The sequence below is a fragment of the Mustela lutreola genome, chromosome 14 (genome assembly GCF_030435805.1).
Source record: "Mustela lutreola isolate mMusLut2 chromosome 14, mMusLut2.pri, whole genome shotgun sequence".
Classification (NCBI taxonomy): Eukaryota; Metazoa; Chordata; class Mammalia; order Carnivora; family Mustelidae; genus Mustela; species Mustela lutreola.
This window is the reverse complement of record NC_081303.1, coordinates 47,813,434-47,835,637: the sequence shown is the minus strand read 5'-3', so window position 1 is coordinate 47,835,637 and position 22,204 is coordinate 47,813,434. Positions and strand designations below refer to the sequence as shown.

The following is a 22,204-nucleotide window of genomic DNA, read 5'->3' as shown; positions in this document are numbered from 1 at the left end:
CTTTCTGTAAGGCCACATGTCATTTCCAATATTAACAGTAAAATGGCCTATTCTGAAATGCTAATCCATTTTCCAGGCTCAATCAGACCCCAAAATACACCCTTTATGAAGATTAGCTTCAGGGGACTTGGAACACATTAAAACCAGCATACATTTTATTTTCAAGCACACAGTAAATACCAAACTTTTCCAGGGCTTACTATACCCTGCATGAATTCTTCTTGTATAGAATTAGGTAGAATTGGAAGGAAGTTGTTTTTGGTGAGGCTGCTGATTATCAAGAATCAAGACACGGGAGGGGCACCTGGGTGGCTCAGTCAGTTGAGCGTCTGGCTCTTGGTATCAGCTTGGGCCATGATCTCAGAGTCCTGGGATCGAGCCCTAAGTCGGGCTCCATGCTCAGCATGGATTCGACTTGGGATTCTCTCTCTCCTTCTGCTCCTCACCCCGTCCCCCCAAACTCGCTCTAAATAAATAAATAAAAATCTTTATATATTTAAAAAAAAAAAGAATCAAGACACAGGAGCCTCAAAGGTAAAGGAAATTTTACATCTGACATCTTCAAAACCAAAAAATCACATATTTTACTTTCAAAGTAAAGGGTACTTCATCTCACCCTTCAATCCACACAGTATCTACTGTGAGACAATCCGTGTTAACTCTGTATAATTCTTCTCATACATAATTTACTTCAAGTGAGATGAGAGCCTAAGTATAAATCATGCAATTTTCAACACAATTTGCATTATCTGAAGTATTCGAGGTTGAAAAGTAGAACTGTACAACTTATCTTAAAAGAAAGAGCGAATTCCAGTTTTTTATTGTTTGGCTGACAGAACACACAAAACCAGGCAGAGAAATCCCCAAAGAAATGATGATCACGTCTCACTGTTGTTTGCCCTGTAGTCCTTCATCTTCTAAGCATTTATTATATTTTCTTTTAAAGGTATTAGACATTTATTTTGATCACAAATGCAATCCAACTGTGAATAAATAAATGTATTATCTTTTAATGTCTTCGCCCCACCCCTGCAATGTTCCCTTAAATAGAAAAAAGAGCTAAATGTCTCTTCAAAGCCTATTTGGCCATAGCTGTCCCACCTGTGGCTTTAAAAACAGACTATAACTTATCTTCTGAAATTCCTTCTTGAACTACAGCTCATTCTGTTACAGAAATCCTGGGAAAGAAGTCCTACTGATATTGTCGATAGTCTCCAAAAGGTGAAGATGGTAACTGGGCTGAAGGCAGCTGAGAAGGGTCTTCAGTGAACTGAGGACCTGCAGTTAAGAAAGAAAAGAATCTTAAAACCACCTTACTATTACACAATTAAAAAGAACAAGTCTCTGTAGAGAGCAAATCAATCAACTCAGTAACAATAATGTGCTACCTTAGAGCTGTCCTCTGAATTTCTACTGCCTAAATTTTCATGAGAGTGCCTCCAAATGTGGTAAATCACGACAGCCTGGCTTCCCTTATGCTCCAGAATGAACAGCTCTCAATGGGTATGCCAGGAAAGTCCGATGGGTTAATTATAGCAAGAAGTGAATTCAAGTTTTTAAAGCAATTGCTGTAACAGGCTGCTATAAAGATGGCAAAAATCTCGCACATCTTGACATATTTTTCAGTAGCTATTTAAAATTATTTTCACAAAGTTTAAGTATCTTAGTCATGTTTTAAGAGCAATCAGTAACCCGGTTTATACAACCAGTTAGAGAATGAGTTCCGAAATGGGAAGACATCCCCTAGTTTGCTGTAGAACAAAGTCTTATAATATTTAGTTTTCAAAGGATGGGAGGGCCTGTGAACTGAGGGAAAAAAGTGTTTTGTTTTGTTTAAGATTTATTTGAGAGAAAGAGCAAGTGTGAAGGGTGTGAGTTGGGGAGGTGGGGGGCGGCAGAGGCAAAGGGAGAGGGAGAAATGTAAGCCTAGGCTGGGCACGACGCAGATGGACACAGGCTCAATATTACAACCCCGAGATCAAGACCAGATCCAAAAGCAAAGTCAGATGCTTAACAGGATGAGCCACCCAATGCACCCCCCAAAAATGTGGCTCTTAAAAAAAAAGGGGGGGGGGGACGCCTGGGTGGCTCAGTTGGTTAAGCAGCTGCCTTCGGCTCAGGTCATGATCCCAGCGTCCTGGGATGGAGTCCCACCATCGGGCTCCTTGCTCAGCAGGGAGCCTGCTTCTCCCTCTGCCTCTGCCTGCCTGTGCTCGCTTTCTCGCTCTCCCTCTCTCTGACAAATAAATAAATAAAATCTTTTAAAAAAAAAAGACTTTTATGGGCATAATCACAATTATTTTCCTCAGGGAAACTAAAGCAGACTAAAACATAACTGTACAGAAGAGAGAAAGAGGGCAGTGATAAAATTCCCTGAAGCTTTCCAATGCTTCAATCCAATGATACATTTTTTTTCCCACTATAAAAGCATTATCTGTTCATTTCAGAAAACTAGAGAAACAGATAAACCAAAGATAATCATTATTACTTAGATACTTTTACTTCATTTATTTCCCACTGTTTTAAAAACTTTTTCACATCAGTTAATTCGAAAAATATGATTAACTCTTCAAAGATTTCCCAACACAGCTTTTCAGAAACGCATCTCCTATCTCAAATATAGTTCTTTTAAGGATTTCCTCTGAGGAAAAAAGGCTAAAGCAAAGTAACCTAGACTAATTTCTATAACACAATGTAACTTGGGACGCCTGGCTGGCTCAGTCAGTAGAGCATGAGACTCTTTATCTGAGTCGTGAGTTTGAGCCCCCAGGGTGAAGAACCTACTTAAAAAAACAAAAAAGAGGGGCGCCTGGGTGGCTCAGTGGGTTAAGTCGCTGCCTTCGGCTCAGGTCATGATCTCAGGGTCCTGGGATCGAGTCCCACATCGGGCTCTCTGCTCAGCAGGGAGCCTGCTTCCTCCTCTCTCTCTCTGCCTGCCTCTCTGCCTACTTGTGATCTCTCTCTGTCAAATAAATAAATAAAATCTTTAAAAAAAGAAAGAAAGAAAGAAAGACAACATAACTGACGTTTTTGTTACATGTTTCTGAATTTCTGAAAAAAAGTAAACTTTTCTGATGTTTTATGTGAAGCCTTTCACACCAAAGTGATAAAAACAAACTAAGAAGCAAAATTAGAATGTGTCCATCATAACAGATTATTAACTCAGAAGTAATGATTAAAAAGCAGGAACAGAAAGTGAGAGGATCTAGGAGGTCCCTAGAACACCCCTGGCATCTACTGAGCAGTGTTTACCAACTGTGCCAAAGAGACACTGAATCCCTTGCTAGGCGCCTCAGGGAAATCAAATCAAACTGGGAACTATGATCTATTCCTAACTCTATGCTGAATCTTTTCCAGGCTCCAAAAATAATTTTCAACATGTGTCGCTATTCTGTATATTTCCTTCCCCAAATGCCAGGTCAAATTTTTCCTACTAAACCCTCATGATTATCTTTATTCTTCCTTCCAATGTCAAGGAACACTGGCCCTTTACAGACAACTGAAGTTTTCTGCGGTTACCAGAAGGTACACAATTTAACAGCTGAGCAAATACTACGTGACCATGTAATGATCACTCAGCCCATGATTTAACTTTTCCCTATATATCAGATAAAAGGAACAATCAGCAACAAATTATTTTACCAACCTCTCAAAAAAATTTCCCCTGCCAACTGTTAAGTGACCCTCCCAAACATAGCTACTTTCTATCACTCTATTTCATCCTCTTCGAAGCAAGCAAAACAATCAAATCTCATTTATCTGTGAACATGTTAGCTGGTCTCCTCCCACCTGAATTTAAGTGCTTGGTTCCCACTATATCCCAGCATCTAGAACAGTGCCTGGCACATACATACATGTACAGTAAGAGGTTGTGGATGGACTACCATTACTGTCACACATCTGCAAGGACCTTTCTTCAAACACCTCTAAAATGACTGGCAATTTCTTAGAAATATGCACACAAGCACTGACAAAACCTGAGAACTGGGCGCCTGGGTGGCTCAGTGGTTAAGCTGCTGCCTTCGGCTCAGGTCATGATCTCAGGGTCCTGGGATCGAGTCCCGCATCGGGCTCTCTGCTCAGCAGGGAGCCTGCTTCCTCCTCTCTCTCTCTGCCTGCCTCTCTGCCTATTTGTGATTTCTCTCTGTCAAATAAATAAATAAATAAAAATCTTAAAAAAAAAAAAAAAAAAAAAACCTGAGAACTATAAGAAGGATCAACAGCAAACCATCTAACTAAGCATTTTGGTTACTGTGGTTAAACACAATAACCACAGCCACATCTACCATTTCAAATAGAACCAGGGCCTATTATCGTAATCCTCATGAACAATGGCAAATGCAGAAATCACAAACTACCATATTTTAGAAGACAGGTTCGCTCTAAGTATCAAGAGGCCATTCCAGCGTCTGAGCTATGGTAGTAAGCAGGAAGAAGACTCACCATTGGGAAACTGGGCAGAGGCAAATCTTGTCAACAAGATACCAGCTCCTTCAATTAAAGCTAGGAGAATGCCACCCATCGCTGCTGACCCAACCATGGCCACTGGTCCATCTGGATACAATAATAACAAAGAGATTACTTTAATAGAAAACTAGTTTAAAAGAAGACTCAGTAAAGGAAAGAGCTGTCTGCAGGGTTCATGCTACCCTCATTCCCAACCCTCCTTTCTCACTGGCTAAAAACCAGGTTGTCAACAAACTAAGGTCCATAGGTCAAATCCAGTTCATTGCCTGTTTACGTAAAGTTTTATTAGCACAGTCATGCTCATTCATTTATATATCATCCGTGGCTGTTTTCATGTTATTATCATAGAGCTAAGCATCTGTTGGCAAAGACCCCCACAGCCCTACAAAGTCTAAAATATTTACCATCTGGCTCTTTACAGAAAAAGTTTACAGATCCTTACCTAAACCACTAAACCCCCACCCCCAAATTCTGTATTTGCTTTCTGACCCAAAGATCCAGAAGATGGTTCTAAGTTCCTCATTCATAACAATACTATATGGCAGGTATGATTATTAACTCCAGAGTGCCAATGAGGAAACTATGGTTGTCACAAAAAGTTTGGCAAAATGCCCAGTCACACGTTACTAAATGGCAGAACTGGAACTTGAACTGCTCTTAACCACTGCATAGGTTAGAACCCCATGCTCTCATTCTTAAATGTTCCAAATTAATTTTCTTCCCCAAAATTGCCATATACAGTCATGCTATGCTGAGTTAAGCAATGCTTTTTGATTTATTAGAGATAACTAAATTAAGACAGATAAGGTTTTCCAAAAAGTCTTGCTTTTACGAGTGTGTCTGTAATGACGGCTTACTTTTCCCTCTTTTTTAGATAATGATTGCTTACTTCTGGCTGCCAGTATGGCTCCTGTTAAGGCACCACTTGTGATGGAGTTCCAGGGATCTTCTTTCCCCCTGACTTGAACCATACTGCAGTCAATCATGGAAAATAAACCTCCCCAAACTGCAAAGCTACCTGTTTTATTTAAAAACAAAAGAAATTTCGTTTTTTCATCTTATATCTAAAATATAGCAGTCGAAAATAACTTTATTTTATTTTATTTTTTTTAAAGATTTTATTTATTTACTTGAGAGAGAGACAGTGAGAGAGAGCATGAACGAGAAGGTCAGAGAGAGAAGCAGACTCCCCATGGAGCTGGGAGCGCGATGCGGGACTCAATCCCGTGACTCCAGGATCATGACCTGAGCTGAAGGCAGTCGTTCAACCAACTGAGCCACCCAGGCGTCCCCGAAAATAACTTTAAATAACAACACTATATTCTTTTTTTTTTTTTTTTTAAAGATTTTATTTATTTGTTTGACAGACAGAGAGATCACAAGTAGACGAAGAGGCAGGCAGAGAGAGAGAGAGAGAGAGGGAAGCAGGCTTCCTGCCGAGCAGAGAGCCCGATGCGGGACTCGATCCCAGGACCCTGAGATCATGACCTGAGCCGAAGGCAGTGGCTTAACCCTCTGAGCCAGCCAGGCGCCCCAACAACACTATATTCTTAAAAACTCTCACACTCCAAACAAATACATGCAAACACAAGTTTGGATAAGCACTGAACCAACAGTCCGAATACTTTTCTTTTCTTTTCTTTCTTTCTTTTTTTTTTTTAAGATTTTTATTTATTTATTTGACAGACAGAGATCACAAGTAGGCAGAGAGGCAGGCACAGAGAGAGAGAGAGGGAAGGAGGCTCCCCGCTGAGCAGAGAGCCCAATGTGGGGCTCGATACCCTGGGATCATGACCTGAGCCGAAGGCAGAGACTTAACCCACTGAGCCACCCAGGCACCCCCAATACTTATCTTTTCAATAAAGCGTGGATTGTATGGTATCAGCTTGAAAATTAGCAATGGCCCAAAGCCTAAAAGAAATAAGCCAAGCCTAGAAGAGTCAGGCTAAACACATTCAAATCTTCCTTTCAGAACCAAATATCTCTGTTTAAAAAGCAATAAACACAACAAAGCCACCCTGCTTCTTCCTTCTTTCTCCTTTTATAGCTCTATCTTACCTCTATTTTTTCTTTTCTTCAGTAAGTATCACTGAGCATATATAATACTCTAAAAAAAAAATCACCAACAGAGATACAAAAGAACTCCAGCTATCCTGGAATGTATTAGAGGTGTAGGCCAATACATGCTAAGGTGGCTAATGGATGATACAAATAGTTAGAATTATGGAACATCAAGGGGAGAGAAATTACCTAGCCTCTCTCCTTTCTATCCTTTATTCCTCAAGCATGAAACTAAAAACCACACCAAATCAAATTACCTGGCACCTAAACTTTTCCTAAACAATTTTGTCAAATAAGAAACAAATACCCACACATACACATATACAAGCACACAAAAAACTTTGGACAACACAAAGATTTTAACTGGCAGCATCTCTGGGTGATGTGACACATGACTTAATTTCTTCATGTCTGTCTAACATCCTAATTCTCTATCATGAGTGCACATGACTTGCACTGTATAAAGAGTGGTTATATTTATTATGATTAAAGAAGAAAAACTGCCCAAAAGGGGACCTAATCAATTTATTTTTTACCCTGTGAAATCTCAAAATAGTAGGGATATGTTAGTAAGGGCAACACACTAGGTTCCTCCAAATGTCAGAACCAGATCATCACCAGAATCCTTTTTCGGTTTTCACATTATCCATTAAATCTAGTAGATAACCAGTTTCAGTATACCATAAGCCCTCATTTCTGGTCCAATACTAGATACCACATAGATAAAAATAAACTAATAAACTAGTTCTTTCCTCTAACTCAGTAATTCTACGTCCTGGGAGAGATCTGATGCCTTGGTATATTAGAATTCACTAAATTCCTCAAACAAGACTCTCCCAATCCCTCACGAGAGTCTGAAACCTGCCCATCCTCCAAAAATAACTGCCAGAATAAGCTATGGTTACTGATGAGAATAAGACTGAGTGCAAGCAGGGTGAGAAGGCTGTCTACCAGAAGGGTGGCCCAGTGTGAGGAGCCAGAGCCAAAGCAGGATAAGGTAGGGACCTCAGCCTGGCATGGAGTTTCATGTATTCATGTGGAAAGGCATCCCCTGGGTGGGGTGCCACTGCCCAGGCAGGACAAAGATGGAGGTATTCATATAAAAAGGGAGAAAGTAAGAATAAACCTTATGCGGCTGGATTGGAACTGAGGTTCTGGTGTGAAGTCATGATTTTCAACATGTATGTACAAATACAGATATAGATATAGATATAGATATAGATACAGATTTGTGTTGTGTGTGTTTACATATATACATATACACTCCCAAGTTCTATTACAAAGAAGCCTGGGAACAACAACCCCCCAATAAGCAATGATACACTTCGTACTCAGATCTTGGCTTCTAAACACCATTCTCAACTGAAAGGAACCAGAGCTTTGTGGTGGAATGGCTGACTCTATGGCTAGGGGAGGGAAAATACAAGACGAGACTGGGGTATCTTGTTCCAAAATGTAAAAGATTCTTGACAAATAGCAGGGATGTGTCAAAAGCCCCCATGAAATTTCCTCTATGAAAATATAAGTCTTGGGGTGCCTGGGTGGCTCAGTGGGTTAAAGCCTCTGCCTTCGGCTCAGGTCATGATCCCAGGGTCCTGGGATCAAGCCCCGCATTGGGCTCTCTGCTCAGTAGAGCCTACTTCCTCCTCTCTCTCTGCCTGCCTCTCTGCCTACTTGTGTCAAATACATAAATAAAATATTTTAAAAAAAGAAAAAGAAAATAGAAGTCTCTTCAGGACACAAGTATGATTTTTCCATGTTGTTTTGTCCCCTGGATTTTGACTAGAAAAACTCAGTAGGGCACCTGGGTGGCTCAGTGGGTTGAGCCTCTGCCTTTGGCTCGGGTCATGATCTTGGGGTCCTGGGATCGAGCCCCGAGTTGGTCTCTCTGCTTGGCGAGGAACCTGCTTCCCTTCTCTCTCTGCCTGCCTCTCTGCCTACTTGTGATCTCTCTCTGTCAAATAAATAAATAAAATCTTGGGGAAAAAAAAAAAAAGAGAGAGAAAGAAAAACTCAGTAAATGCTCACTGAATTAAATTGAAAATGGCACCCCAGTACTTTTTTATTTTTTTTTTAAGATTTTATTTATCCGACAGAGAGTGATCACAAGTAGGCAGAGAGGCAGGCAGGGCAGGGGCAGGGAGCAGGCTCCCTACTGAGCAGAGAGCCTATGCGAGGCTCGATCCCCTGAGATCATGACTTGAGCTGAAGACAGAGGCTTAATCCACTGAGCCACCCAGGTGCCCATGTCATTCCAGTATTTTTAAAAAGCAAAACACCATAAAGATTTCTCAATAGTTTCCTTAAAAAAAAAAAAAAAAAAAAAGCCAATCTCGGGGATCTGAAATAAACAATCCCAATTCACTCATACCACAACTTAGTCTAGTTGGGTTTTACAATTTCTAACATCTTACATTTCCATGGTGCATCTGCACAATTAATGACCCAGTATCAGCACAATGTTAAGTCCACATTTAACTCAGATTTCTTTAGTTTTTATGTCCTTCTGTTCCAGGATCCCAAATTACATTTAGTGGTCATGTCTCCTTAAGTTCCCTCTTGGCTTAACCTTACCTGATTGTTTTTTTATCCATTGAAAAAGCATAATATGATAAAAGCAGCCTCTTAAAAGACATACAAAAACCTGTATGTCTTCTGCATATATTGGGAGTTCAGGGTTGGTGTGTGCTTTAATACTACTTACCCTTCTTGACAACATAAGTAACCATTAAAGCACAGGAAAATCAGTCACTATTTACTTTCCAGAGGGTATCATTTTACAGAGGAAAGAAAAAGAAAAAGATATATCATCACTCAGCCTCAATTTCCTCATCTGGAAAATGGGGATAATTATACTTACCTCTTGTGGTGTTGTGAGGATTAAAATAATGCTATAAAACCCATAGGAAAGTGCTTAGCACACAGCAAGCACCCGATAAATGGCAGCTCTCAGCCAGTCTTTCCAAAGAAAAATATGCTAAAAACAAAGACAAGACTATTTCTTCTGTCACACAAAATTACTTAGGAATGACTAAAAGTATTTAGTCTTTTCATGTGTTCCACATGGTCTCCTCAACCTGACTTTATCTTTGTAAATGAATATAGCCTCCAAGCTTTTATTTATTTATTTATTTATTAGAGAGAGAGAGAGAGAGCATGAGATGAGGGAGGCTCTGAGCAAGAAGCAGACTTCCCACTCAGCAGGGAGCAGGATGTGGGGCTCATTCCTGGGACTCCAGGATCATGACCTGAGGTGAAGGCAGATGCTTCACTGAGCCACCCAAGTGCCCCACTCCAGCTTTTTTATCATCTCTCTTCTCCCATCTTCTGAATAACCAAGTTTAAAAAGTGTAATGAATTCTTTTCACATTCTGCATCGACCTCTGCATGACATCCAAAACCTAACCTTGGCGAGGAGCCGGAGCAGCATCATCACACTCTCTCTCATGAAACCCAATCCTTCCGATCACATTCTCTTCTGCTTTCTATTACCCCAGAAGCTATCACTCCTGATTCACAAACCTAAGCTTTACACACACAGTCTTCCTTTTGGATAAGAGGAAAAAAAACAAAAATACCAAAACCAAAATACCACTGATCGTTTGAAGGACAGAGACAAAATTTTCCAATGAATGGATGCAGCAATTCCAGTTAACTTTCTGAATAAACCGTAAATCCAGAAGAACTTACAGAGACAGTAATTCCTGTAAGACTGAATTAAGCTTCATCTTCAACCAAACAAAAAAAGATATTGTGAAGTACAAATGGAAAATTCTGCTTACCTCCCAACTGCGGAGCCCTGGTTTTAATAGCAGTCAAACTCCCTCGTAGTCTGTGGTTTACACCCTATAAAGAAGCAACCAAAAATACAGAAGTACAATACATTTCCAGCCCACCGATAGGGCCATCAGTGATACTAGCAAATCCAGATTTTAAGTGATGATAAAATAAGACCATTCACCTACTTACCACTGGAGAATTTCGAAAACCTTTTATTGCCTGAAAGACACCACCGCCTATGGTACCCATCGTAAAGGCCCCACCGCAATCATCGACAATTCGCCAAGGGCTAAGAACGGGGAGAAAAAAAGATGATTGTATTTCTCCTTCATAAACCATAAAAGCTTTCTTTCCTAACACAGTAAGGGATGCAACAGATTCCAATGCAGGGCCCACCGCAACCAGTAAAATAAACATTTAGACAAAAGAATTCTGAACATATCCACATCTATTCAGCTCCAAGCCATAGGGAATGGTACCGGCTTTAACCCCCTATTGTTAGCAGTGCTTCATTCTCGTTTAATAATCAGCACATCTATGCACAGCTGGGCACTGAGCAACAGTGACTCAACAACTATGTAGGAAATTACATCATATTCAATGCTGATCCAATCTCCGAGGGATCGAAGTAAGCTCTCCAGCTGCAGTAGAAGTTAAAGTTGAGACCACCAAAATGAAGATTCAATAGGGGCATAGGGAAACCAATTTAAACAGTTTTTAAAGTTTGAAATTCTTTCTGGGTTCACTGAGTCGCATTAGCACTTGGAACTTTGGTCTGTATTACGTCCACTTAACACACCAGAATACTCTCATGGTCCAGTATTTAGAGGTTATATTTGTAAACCCAGTTTCCAAATGCAGCGACCTAACTTATACAACACGATGAAACCTGAATAATGTAATCAGAACAGAACTACTATTCTAGGGATCTGGATTATAAAAAAAAAGTCTGTGAATGGTTAAATTCAGTTTTTAAAAAATATTTTATTTATTTATTTGTCAGAGGGGGGAGAACAAGCAGGAAGAGCAGCAGGCAGAGGGAGAAGCAGGCTCCCAGCTGAGAAAGGAGCCCGCTGTGGAACTTGACCTGAGGTGATCTGAGCCAAAGGCAGATGCTTAACCAACTGAGCCACTCAGGTGTCCCCGGTTAAATTCATTTTAGGGGCGCCTGGGTGACTCAGAGGGTTAAAGCCTCTGCCTTTGGCTCAGGTCGTGATCCCAGGGTCCTGGGGTTGAGCCCCACATCAGGCTCTCTGCTCAGCGGGGAGCCTGCTTCCTCCTCTCTCTCTGCCTGCCTCTCTGCCTACTTGTGATCTGTCAAATAAATAAAACTTCTTAAAAAATTCGTTTTAGACTCACTGTAAATAAAAGCAATTTCTTTGATCTAGTCTCAAGGGTCAAATGCTACATAATGAACCTATGGGCAATCCCCTTTGCTCAGGTAAACTTGTGAATTGAGAGCAGATGCTCCCAGAGAATTTGAATGAGTAATTTATGCCTTTGGTGGACAAGAATACAAAACCTTGCAGTCAAAACATCATATTCTTTTTCAAGTATAATACAAATCAGGACCTTGTACAGAATGATATCTCATGCAGCACATACTCCATCAGCAGGATGTTTCGGGCCTTGCTAATAACCAAGGCTTGCTTTTGTGATCCTAAAAGCAAAATCAGCAACACCTAGGAGTTTGTCAGATGTGCAGACTGCAAAACTTTACCGAGGACCTACTGAATCAGAGTCTACAGTTCAACATGATCCCAGGTGACCTGGTTTCACTTTAATAGATTAAGAAGCAGTGCTTGAAACTAAAAAGGATTAGGAAATTGTGTTAAAATGGTAGAAAGACTAACGGGAAGTATAGAGAAAAGACAAAGGAGAATGCATTAGTGGCTCCCTCAGAGTGGTGCGCCAGTAACTTTAAAAAGAACTAGTCCAAATGATCTTATTAGTTGAGGATTAAAAAAAATCAGTAAAGAACAGCAGGGTTCAGATCAGAGAGCAGCCAGAGTATTCCAGGAGAGATATATAAAACAAAGGCAAGATGGAAATAGTTTCTGAACTCTGGCTAAATCAAAATGTTCCTACAGAGAAGTGATGGGCTACACAGAAGGAAAGTTGAAGCTAGACTCTAAAATAATGGAAATACTAGACAAATGCAGGGGACAGAGAAAAAGTAACATAACACGATTAAGTTATCATTTGTTAAGTATCAACTATGTTTTAGATGTCTTCGATGCAAATAAGACCTATGATTTTCAAGAAAGTTAGGTTATTCTCCAATAGAATTTCTAAACTTTTAACTTTGTGAAGAAGAGTATTCCTGTCTCCTCTCCATTTTACGGTGGACAGAGGCTCAGACAGAGATTAAGTAATCTGCCCAAGATCATATAGGTTGTAACCAGTACAATTCAAATGCAAAAGCTAGGACTCCAAAGCTCCGAATCATTTCCATTTTATCACTGGGACTATAGGTTTTTGAAGAAAAAAAAAAAAAAAAAAAAGGTAAAATGAAGGATTTAGGATGATTAAGTCCATATGATGTATTAAAATGGGCTGGATGAAATGAGGGCAATTAAGAAGCTGTTGCAAAAGGCTTTAAGGATGCCACGTAAGATTGTGATAATAGGCATGGAAAGGCAGAGTTATGAAAGAATTCAGACAGCATATGGTGTATATGTTTGGAGGTGGGGTGGTGTGGAGGGAGGACGAAGATTCTTACAGTTTGAGGTTGGAGGATTTGAAAAAATGCTCTTACCAGACAGGGTAATACAGAAGATCAAAAGCAGATCTGACTACAAAACCAACTAGATAACTGATTGTGTTGCTTCAGGACATATGCACTAAGAGAAAGCAAAAGGACCACCTCATCAAGTAGTAGATAAAAACTCGTTATTCTTATATCTTTAATTCAACAAAGTTAAAAAAAAATTACCCTCCTGCCAGCCTGTGTCATTATACTACACCCAATAGCAGCTGATTAACAGTCTACAATGTGCTGAATTCTGTGCACTTTAGAAAGGGGGATAATTACATTTGATAATTTTAAAGAGCCGGAAGATGCTGAAAAATGCCCCGTATCCCATTTGAGTGACTTAAAAAAAAAAAAAAAGGTACAAAGCAGGTAACATGGCTACTGCTGGCAAAGTAATATAAAATCGTGGGCATTTTCACAAGTTGAAGATGACGCTGGCTTTTGCTCTAACCCAATAAACAGGTGATTAACGCAGTAACCAGATTTGATTCCCCTCTTAACACCCCCAGAAGCCTTAAATTTAGGCAATCTGAGACCTGACAGCAATTAACCTGTTCTATAACTATGTATGTGCCTGATTTATTCACGCTGTTACTCTTTAAACCTGTAGTGGTGCGCACAGAGACCCCACTCAAATACTGAATACATGAATTTCTGTTCATGGTTTCTCAAAGAACACATGCTACTATCTCTATTTTCCAGATAATCCCGGTCTCCCTTCTCCCTTAAGGCAGAATTCAAAGGGTAAAAACGAGGCTCCTGTCTACAGGAGCTTACCCAGGCCCTTTAGGTAAAACCTCTGTTCCATACACTTGAAAATGCTTCGCCCTGCGGACACAGGTCACGATACAAATAATGCCTTAAGAATGGCATCCCTTTCAGCGGCCTCCTGCCCATTCCTCAACACAGGAACTGAGCAAAGCGAGACGTGGGGACGCGTCCAAGGTCACCTCAGTAGACAGAGGGGATTTATTACGGACCCCGCCCAAGATCGACTACGCCCCGGGTTGGGAGCTGGTTCCGAGGCTCCGTCAAGCCTAAGCATGGGCCTCCTCATCCAATGCAAGGTCATCGGGGTGCCGGGTTGTTGGAGGCGAGGCTGCCACACGCGGCCCGGGGAGTACAGGGCTGAGAAGCTGGCTGGCTGCTCTAAGACGGCGCTGCCTACGTTTATCAAACCCAGGTCAGCAAGCCCGCGACTGAGCTCAATTCGCACCTCCGCGCACTGGGCAAGAGAGGACGAGGACCGTGGGTAGAGGGGCAGGAGGAAAGCAGTAACAGTGGTAAAGCTCACCAAGGTTCTCGCGCGTACTCCTCCATCTTGACTCCACCTGCGCGAGTGATGCCGGGCGTGGGTGGAGCCTGACCCTAGAGGCGGAAGTGATCTCGAGAGGAGGGCGTTAAGGTCTATGTGGATTGGTTCACCTTTTCCTCCCGCAACCAATGGGAACCTGGACTTCAGGGCAGCGTGGGGGCGGGGCAGAGGCGCTGCGTAGCAGCCGTGGCCCCGCCCAGGTCCTCGAAGGCTACGAGTCTGGGCTGCGTGGACTGGTAGCTTCTCAGTCGCGGGGAGTTCAAGTTACACGGTCACTGAAGGTTCCGTGGACTGAGATAAACCTGGCCTTATTCCGCTAGGGTTCACCAAATTTCCTAAATACATTTCTTTGTTTGTTTACTTGTTTCTAGTACCTTGGCTGCTACTTGGGAATTAAGTTAGCTAAATCGCGATGGTTTGTGAAACTCAACCAACTGTAAGGAACAGGAGCAGAGTTAGGACCGACAGTGTCATAGTCCTTATAATTACCGTGCTTGGAATGTGATAGCTGTTCCATAAATGCTTTTGAAGTGAACTTACCTGGGCCATCTTGAGTGTTGTGACCAATTTGGGGCCCTCAAATGAAGGGACAACAGAACCTGGTCCAGTCCACCCTCCAAAAGATCACCAGATGTGAGGGGTGTTTACCTCAAAAAAGAGGAGACCAAAAGGATGGGAACCCATTGACCTCTTTTGGTTTACAGTCAACAAAACCTCAGTCATGTGATGTCTGTTAAAGGAACACTTGTCCATTCCTTTTGAGATTGACTTTAAAATAGTATATAGGGGAACATGGGCGGGGTCCGGGGGGGGGGGTGTTCAGTTGGTTAAGCATCTGCCTTTGGCTCAGGTCATGATCACCGGGTCCTGGAATTGAGCCCCACGTTGGGCTTCCTCCTCAGCAGAAAGTCTGCTTCTCCCTCTACCCCTCTGCCCTGCTCAAGATCTCTTTCTCTCTCTCTCTCTCTTTCTCAAGTAATTCTTAAAATATGTGGAAATTTTATGGAAAAAATTAGTGCAGTTCATACGGATCTGCAGTGAAGAGTGAGGTACCCACCAAATCTTGAAAATTAGGTAAGCAGATAAACTGAACACTCCACAGAACTGGAGATGTCAGCAACGTATATCTTTATGTGAAAAGAACAGTTCACACTAGTCATCTGATTATATGTAAAGACCAAGAAGTCTTTTTTTTTTTTGCAATGTGACTATAATTAAGAACCTTTAAGTCTAATTAATTGCACAAGCTGAAGAGAGAATGTGGGAGATGGGCAACAAGAGGAGCCAGAGAGCAAGAATTTGATATTTGCTCAGCACCCCAGACCTAGTGGGTATGAATATTTCAGTAACTAGAGACTGGTATTCTCATGGGGCAAGGATATTTTATTCTGTTCTCACCAGGACCCAAGTGAAATATTCCTTAGGTCTAACTACCTCCCCTTGCTCTTAGTCCATATTCATTATGCAGTTTTCTGATTGTTAGTTGGTTTCTTTTTTTTTTTTTTTAAGATTTTATTTATTTACTTGAGAGAGAGACAGTGAGAGAGAGCATGAACGAGGAGAAGGTCAGAGAGAGAAGCAGACTCCCCATGGAGCTGGGAGTCCGATGTGGGACTCGATTCCGGGACTCCAGGATCATGACCTGAGCCGAAGGCAGTCGTCCAAACAACTGAGCCACCCAGGTGTCCCTGTTAGTTGGTTTCTTAATAGATTTTCCTTTAGGAAAGAATTCCCTGGCTTGTGCTCAAAACTATTCTTGTGCATTTGGTAGTTATACTAGTTTATGCATCTGTCTCTTGTGAACTGGGTTCTTTTGAATCAAGTCAATTACCAGGGATGGTGATAATATTAAGTTTGTGAGTTTACAAAATAGAGGGCCAGACTCTTGGCTGTGGTTACACAGCTCACTCCATTCCAATAGTCCCTATCCAAAAGAACCTTACTGTTCTGGGAGGCCCTTCTCAGATGGCCAACAAGTATTCTTATACTTCTCACTCTGCTTTCTTTTAACTGCGACAGATAAATAGGGTGTAACAGGACATTTTTGGCTGGGTAGGGCCTTGTACTTAGCCTTTGTTGGCTAGAGGAGGAAGACGTCACCCCTCCTTCAAAAATATTCATTTTCATCTGAGTGCAGAAATGTCTCAGAAGAAAAGAACTAGCACTTTAATCTCCTCCTAGTGAGTCTGAAAGAAGTCTAAGGAACTGTCATGGCCCTCACTGAAAGAATGGCCAAAGACATGGAGGAACGATGGAAGAAAGGAGTGGGGGTCCTTGGGAGAAAAGTTACAGTAAAGGTGATGGGAGTTTGAACCGGTGATTCAAGACAGCAGGGCCATGTTGGAGACTACTGCTGGAACCCCCTGTGATCCAAGTCCTCTGCATATTGCTTTGGGAAAAATAGCTTCACATGTGAACTAAAAGAACTGGGACTCTGGGGCCTATTTTGCTGTGAGAATTCCCTAAAAGGGGAAAGGATGGTGAGATCAAGGTGAGGAAGTAGGTAAAGAAAGGGAGATCATCCTCAGGAAACCACCTGAATGGTTGAGCTCTATGAAGTAACCAAGTCTGGCAATGGCACTGGTGTCTTCTTCCCCACTCTGAAGCGATTATCCACCCCTGCCACCCCCCCCCCATTAGCTTTTATTCATCTTCCACTCTTGGAAGGTGAATGGAAGGAATGGTGGTCATCTTCCACCATTCTTGGGGAAGGGGTCACCGACAAGGCCCAAGATTGGCGAGAGATGACCATTTGATAGATATCAAGGTTGCACAGGAAATGCTGAACCAAGAGAGGACCTAGAGGGAGTATAACCCAAGTCAATTAGAAGACCCTTACTGGCTACCCAGGATTGTCCTTAGTTTTAGGATTAGGGTGGAAAGAGTACAAAAAATATTGGTACGGTTGCTACCCCCTCAGGGTCCTCAAAATGTGCTTGGGGAGAACAAATGCAACCTTGAGAAACAGTTGGGTCAAGTTTATAAAATTGCCAAAATGTGTGACATAGAACATGGTAAGTGCTAGAGGCCCTGAGAGGAGAGAGGGAGACCTGGGGGCCTGAGTGTGTTCACAAAATGTGTATGATAAACGCATTGAAGCCACAGTCTGAAAAGTGGTCAGATTTTGATCGGTGGAGAGGAGAAATGTATTTGAAGTAGAGGGAATAATAGCACAAAAGTGTGGGCAGAGGGGCGCCTGAGTGGCTCAGTGGGTTAAGCTGCTGCCTTTAGCTCGGGTCATGATCTCGGGGTCCTGGGATCGAGCCCCGTGTCGGCCTCTCTGCTCAGCAGGGAGCCTGCTTCCCCCTCTCTCTCTGCCTGTCTCTCTGCCTGCTTGTGATCTCTCTCTGTCAAATAAATAAATAAAATCTTTTTAAAAGAAAAAGTGTGGGCAGGAAGGAACATAGTGTTGTCACTGGATAGGTTGCTGGTCCTACAGGAGGACAGAAAGACTAAAGTAGCGAGAGCAAAGCTATATCAAGTGATAAAGTTCTAGGGCAGAAGATACGGAGAATGACCAACAAGTAAGACTGGAAGAATCAGCTGTGTCAGGAGGATCTCTCCTGTATCTACGCATTTAAGCATGAAGAAATAACTTCCTTCCAGTTCTCAAGAATGTATCTGGAAGCCAAATGACCTTGGAAGGGCTCAGTCAATTAAGTGTCTGCCTTTGGCTCAGGTCGTGATCCCAGGGTCATGTAATTGAAGCCTGCATCGGGCTCCTTGTTCAGCAGGCTCCTTGCTCAGTGGGGAGCCTTCTTCTCCCTCTGCCTGCCGCTTCCCCTGGTTGTGTGTTCTCTCTTTCTCTCTGACAAACAAATAACATCTTTTTCAAAAAGAAGAAGAAGAGGAAGAAGAAGGAGGAGGAGGGGGAGAGGAAGGAGGAGGAAGAGGAGGAGGGGGAGGAGGGGGAAGAGGAAGAAGAAGAAGAAGCCAACGGCCTTGGGAAGCTAGAGAGAGGGACTTCCTTCCCTGGAACAGATTTAATTACAGGATAGTAAAGGCAGAGATATCTCCCTTCTCTCCTTGGACCAGATTGGTTTCCTTTCCAGGGTAATGAAGACATATTAGAGTTTTATCTCCTGTATTAATATAGCTAAAGGCGTTCATTCTAGAAGGATACAGAGAGGTCATAGGGTAAGGAGGAGGCCTGAAATAGCTTCTGTGGGGAGTGAGCAAGAGAATAAACCCCAAATGAGTAAAAGAAGCAAGAATACTTCTTTTTACACAGACCCGACCTATGGAGGAAGGGAAATGGCCATTTTCAGAATCTGCCCCTTCCAACCACTCAGTACCCTCAAGGGTCCCAGACCTACGCAGGCTGAGCTCCGTTGAGCCGGAGGCTGTGGGATTCCTAAAGAGCTTTGTCTACCAAGAGGTCACAGGCATGTGTGCAGCTTCAAACCCCCCAGTCCTGCCTGGTCCAGTCCCTGAGACACTCACATTGGCATGGACAAGTGAGGCCCTCACCAGAGCCAAACCTTGGGTCTGGGGAGCCAGTCTGTGCCTGGCACCTGTTTGGTGGGCAGAGAGGTTTTAGTCAGGATGAGGGTGCCGGAGGCAATCTGTTGTGTCTACCCTCTTGCTCTCCCCCTTGCTCTCCTTCCAGGGGGGACATTAGTCTGGCATGTGCTGTCTCCACCCATGTCCACTCACCTCAGGAGTACTGGACCAGGCCTGTGGCTTGCTTCCAGAGACAAAGTCTGCTGCTCTCAAGAAACTTCCAGTTTCCCCCCCACACCCCCCCACAAAAAGAGAACCAGTGTGATCCTAAATGGACAAACAGTATATTGAGGTCTGACAGTGGGTCTGATGCTGTGACAGTGGGTCTGATGCTGTGATGCACTTAGCACACATTATCCTATTTAATCTTATTTAATCTTATTTTACGACTCCTTATTTAATAATTCCATAACCCTGTGCAGCAGGTACTTTTTTTCCCCTTCGGGTGGGTACTTCTAATGCCCTCATATTCTGCTTGGGGCCCATAAGGCTCAGAGAGGACAAATAACTTACTCAAGGTCACACATCTCAGATTTGAGCCCACATCATTTGACTCCAGAGCCTGTGATCTTATCTGCTATCCTATCCTGTCACCCTAGCTTCCTGAAAATGTGCCTTTCCTGCTCATCCAGCCTAAGTGAGAACCACCCCTAAGCATCAGTTAAATCGGTTCCGGTTCCCTCTGTCCTCTGCCCCCACCACCATGTATTTGGTTATGAGACCGGAGGTCTCTCTTTCTTCCTTTCTCTCCCTTTTATTCTAGCACAGTAGTACTTATTTTTATCTGGGACCGGAGAATCCCCTGACACTCAAGATGTGTGTTTCAAGTGAAAGTGGATTCTGAACTTGGATAATTAATGCCCCTACAGAGTCGGGGGCCAGTGGTCCCTCATTGCAGGGGCTGGAGGAGACTGTGCTCATGGGCTCTGTGTTCCTGAATCTTCCGGCCCCCCACTGTGATGACTTTCAAGGGAAAACTTTCAGAGTCTGTGAGCCCACAGTCTCTGGGGCCTTAGGTAGTGAAAAGCTTTAGACTGAGTCATATCAGAAGAGCAGGCTACTTGGAATGACAGGACCCAAGGCAGAGAAGACACAGTAGTTTGTGGGTAGAAACATTGGTTAGGAGGCCACAAGTCCTGCCTTGAAGTTTGGAAGCTGTGGATTTATTCTCAGAGTGTGTTCCTTAAGCAGAGACCACTGGACCTGGAGAGAAGGCCATTGAGACCAGGTAGTACAAAGGCTGCCCCTGGGCCTGGAGGACTGGACATCATTGGTAAAAAGCTTAAGAAGGAAAAATCCTTGGAGGCCGGAGAAAGAGCTGCTTTTGGTGGACTGGGGGCTCGAGGTTGGTCATGGTGGCTCCAGAGCCAGAGATTCCTGGACATAATGCCTCTTCCAGAAATCTCCTTCGAGGCAAGAGCGAGAGTAGAGACTGAGCGACCCAAGGCGGAGCCGGAGTAGGCGTGGGGTTGGGCTAGAGGCTTTGCTGTCAGTGCAGGAAGCATCCTTTCCACCCAACAGATGAAACTAAAGCCCACCTCAGGCTAGCTCAAGCCCTTCATTATACCCTCTGGGCTGCTCACCCTGACTGCTTCCTACAAAATTATTGTGTCTTCCGCTGGACTTTTCACAATTGCTTCCACCTGTCTTGTTTTACTTTGCCTTATAGTATAATTAGGTTTTGCCCCCCAACGTATACATTTTTATTTTATTTTTTTTAAGTTTTTTAATTTTATTTATTTGACAGAGAGAGAGATCACAAGTAGGCAGTAGGCAGAGAGACAGGCAGAGAGAGAGGAGGAAGCAGGCTTCCCGCTGAGCAGAGAGCCTGATGCGGGGCTCGATCCCAGAACCCTGGGATCATGACCTGAGCCGAAGGCAGAGGCTTAACCCACTGAGCCACCCAGGCGCCCCCCAACGTATACATTTTTAAAAAGAATAAGCGGGTTGTAGTTATTTTTGTATCTCTCATCCTATAGTGCCTGGTAGACACATAGTCAGACACATAGTCAGCACTCCATAAATACATGCTTCCCGACTCACCGACAGAATGATGACTGCCTTTTAAAAATGACAACCCCCGGGATTCTCTAAGCCCGTCTTCCACCTTGCCTCTCAGGTCTACCTGACTCACCTCTGCACTCCAGTCCCCCCGCGTCAGTCCTGGCCCCACCTCAGCCTTAACCTAAAGCTGGACTAGTAGACATTAAACACAGGGCCAAGTTTTTGACCCAGACGATTTCTGGACTCAGCAAATGCTGATCAGGTGACTGTCTCTTTCTGGCTTGGGATGGAAAGAGGCCAGGAAAGATCGAAGCATCTACCCCGATGGGTTACACCAGGGCTTCTAGAAGGGATTTGGTGGCAGGAGGCGGGGGGAGCAGGAGATTGAGTGTCTCTGTGACTTGTGCAGGCAGCATGATGGATGAGCAGTGGAAAGCCCTTTTATGAAACATGCCAGGCCTGCTGCAATAGTATCCCTCCCAACAGCCCAGAATTATATTTCCCTGAAGACACACTCAATAGTGCTTTGAATTTGCATGTGGAGGGTCCTGAGGGAGGTCTGTCTACAGGTGCCCCTGCAGAGGAAGAAGCAGCTGAGAGCAGAGGGAGGTTTGAACCCTCTTCCCAAAACCCTTGGCGCTTCCTAGAAATGGACAGTCCTTTAAGAGTTCTCTGACTTGTGCGGGTCATACTCTCCCACCCCCCACCCCCAACAGCCTACCAGTTTTCAGTTTGGGTACACAGTGAAGATTTATTTTCTCTCTCTCTCTCTCTCAAGTAGTAGCTAAGCCTCTGATGCTTGGCACATAGGTTCTTCTGGGCAGAGAGAATGGGTGGGCGGGTAGTTGGGGGTATCTGGAATCACCTATCTTTCCTGTAGCTGGAAACAGCCGGGAGTCCCCCGGCACATTACCAAATACAGTAGAAAGGAGTCAGTGGACCACGCACGGATCACGACAACAACCAGCCGGGATGCAGACGTCAGATATGTGCTTGAGCCCGGCATGCCTGGGGCTGGCCTGTTCCTGACCACCCTCCGCCCCCACCCACCCTGGCCCGGTCTCTGCTTTTCTGGCTCTCCTGTGGCTCTGATCAGTTTCTGCCAGCCTCTGCATTTTTGTATCTTTTTCTCATTGCATGGCCCCCTTGTCTTTAAAAGGCTAAATGCTCTGTACTAAATTTGGTCACACAGAGCTCCAAGATTCCCTGGAATGTCCTCAAGTTTCAAACGGCTCTGACAGCAAGGCGGGACCCGCCCCCTGCGTGGGGATTGGCTTCTCTTTTCAGGGCCCGGCAGTTGTCAAGTCTTATTGGCCCCC

At 43.4% G+C, this 22,204-nt stretch overlaps 1 protein-coding gene across 1 annotated transcript; it reads right to left on the bottom strand.

The window, feature by feature from the left end:
• Positions 1-528: 528 nt before the first annotated feature.
• Positions 529-14,449, bottom strand: TIMM17A (translocase of inner mitochondrial membrane 17A). The gene is made up of 6 exons (XM_059146082.1): positions 14,358-14,449; positions 10,498-10,597; positions 10,311-10,374; positions 5,357-5,485; positions 4,444-4,554; positions 529-1,278 (listed from the first exon to the last, which is right to left on the bottom strand). Exons 1-6 carry the CDS (start codon positions 14,381-14,383, stop codon positions 1,193-1,195), a joined length of 516 nt encoding a protein of 171 aa, XP_059002065.1. The 5' UTR covers positions 14,384-14,449; the 3' UTR covers positions 529-1,192.
• Positions 14,450-22,204: the final 7,755 nt, after the last annotated feature.

Coding starts and splice junctions, on each gene's coding strand:
- TIMM17A (XM_059146082.1), bottom strand. CDS start 14,383: ATGGAGGAGTACGCGCGAGAACCTTG. Junction 10,375..10,497: donor GTTTTCGAAATTCTCCAGTG/GTAAGTAGGTGA, acceptor GCTTCTTTATAG/GGTGTAAACCACAGACTACG. Junction 4,555..5,356: donor AGCCATACTGGCAGCCAGAA/GTAAGCAATCAT, acceptor TATTGTATCCAG/ATGGACCAGTGGCCATGGTT.